Consider the following 439-nt stretch of genomic DNA (forward strand, 5'->3'; position numbering starts at 1 on the left):
CGCTCCTCTAGCGCGAGCAGGCGCCGCTCCCGCCGCGAGACGTCGTGGCAGCTTCGCTGCAGCGGGGCGGCGAAGATGGCGCAGGTGACGAGGTACGCCAAGTAGCGGTCCGAGTCGTGCAGCGTCAGCCGCTCCACGCCGCACGCCCGGGCGGCCTCCTCATTCCACTGCGACGTCGTCTCCAGCACGAGCTTGTGGCCGAGCAGCACCGCAATGTAGTTTGGCACAGCGCAGTCGGCAGCCGGCAGAAACAACTGGCGCGCCAGGTCGTCCAGCAGCCCAGTGGCGTCGCCGCTCGCGAAACCCGTCGCGATGATGGCGGGGCGCACGAGCCGCTCAACCGTCTGGCAGAGCAGCGACACATCTTGCTGCCTGAGCCGCGCTTCAATGTAGAGCAGCAGTTGTTTCAGCACCGGGGCGTTGGGGCCGCCGCGCAGCG

The 439-nt window shown here is 69.0% G+C and overlaps 1 protein-coding gene across 1 annotated transcript; it reads right to left on the reverse strand.

Annotated features, from left to right (window-relative positions):
• Positions 1-437, reverse strand: DQ04_13331000 (hypothetical protein; the record flags this gene model as incomplete). The annotated part of the gene is made up of 1 exon (XM_009316929.1): positions 1-437. A coding segment is annotated over one exon (437 nt), but the record flags the coding sequence as incomplete, so codon positions are not given.
• Positions 438-439: the final 2 nt, after the last annotated feature.

This window comes from Trypanosoma grayi (assembly GCF_000691245.1).
Source record: "Trypanosoma grayi strain ANR4 Tgr_1333_V1, whole genome shotgun sequence".
In the NCBI taxonomy this organism is placed as follows: Eukaryota; Euglenozoa; class Kinetoplastea; order Trypanosomatida; family Trypanosomatidae; genus Trypanosoma; species Trypanosoma grayi.